At 50.5% G+C, this 499-nt stretch overlaps 1 protein-coding gene across 1 annotated transcript in view; it reads right to left on the bottom strand.

Moving 5' to 3' along the window:
- The window catches only part of LOC119593785 (endochitinase A1-like), a gene marked incomplete in the record, with an annotated part of 14,905 nt that overhangs the window by 11,551 nt on the left and 2,855 nt on the right, over window positions 1–499 (bottom strand). The window contains 1 exon segment of the mRNA XM_037942808.1: window positions 196–418. Within this exon segment, the coding sequence (XP_037798736.1) occupies window positions 196–418 (223 nt within the window).

Raw genomic sequence — 499 nt, 5'->3', positions numbered from 1 at the left:
TTGGGGTGGAAGATCGAGTAGATGTTGCCAAACTTGTAGAAGTGGATTCTGTCCCTGAGAGAGATGGAACCGAGCAAGAAGAAGGAGGGACTCTTGGGGTTTCCCCCTCATTGCTGCCTACGTCATCGCCACCACTACCACCAGCTGCGATGCTCCCACTACCAACACTACTTGGTCCGCCTGCACCCAGTATACCTGTTGCCTGTAGGATATCTGCCAGGGCATTGTTGTTGCTAACAGTGCTGCCCTCCGGACTCAGATCTACCACGATGACATTGCCCTGGGACGTTGGGGTACTGCTGCTGGGGGTCACACTGGAAGCTGTCACAGTTCCCCGTGGGCCAGCTGGCTTCTGCAGGACAGTCGTGCTGCCACTGCTGCTAAGGCCCTTCCCAATAGTAATCTTTGTAGGAACGTCCTGAGGATTGACATAAAAGATGCACATCCTTAATCTGTTACATATATTTACTTCTATCTCCTTTTTTATAAATATCATATT

The sequence above is a fragment of the Penaeus monodon genome, chromosome 32 (assembly GCF_015228065.2).
Source record: "Penaeus monodon isolate SGIC_2016 chromosome 32, NSTDA_Pmon_1, whole genome shotgun sequence".
NCBI classification, from domain to species: domain Eukaryota; kingdom Metazoa; phylum Arthropoda; class Malacostraca; order Decapoda; family Penaeidae; genus Penaeus; species Penaeus monodon.
Note: the sequence above shows the minus strand (reverse complement) of the source record. Positions and strands in the feature narration are given on the sequence as shown.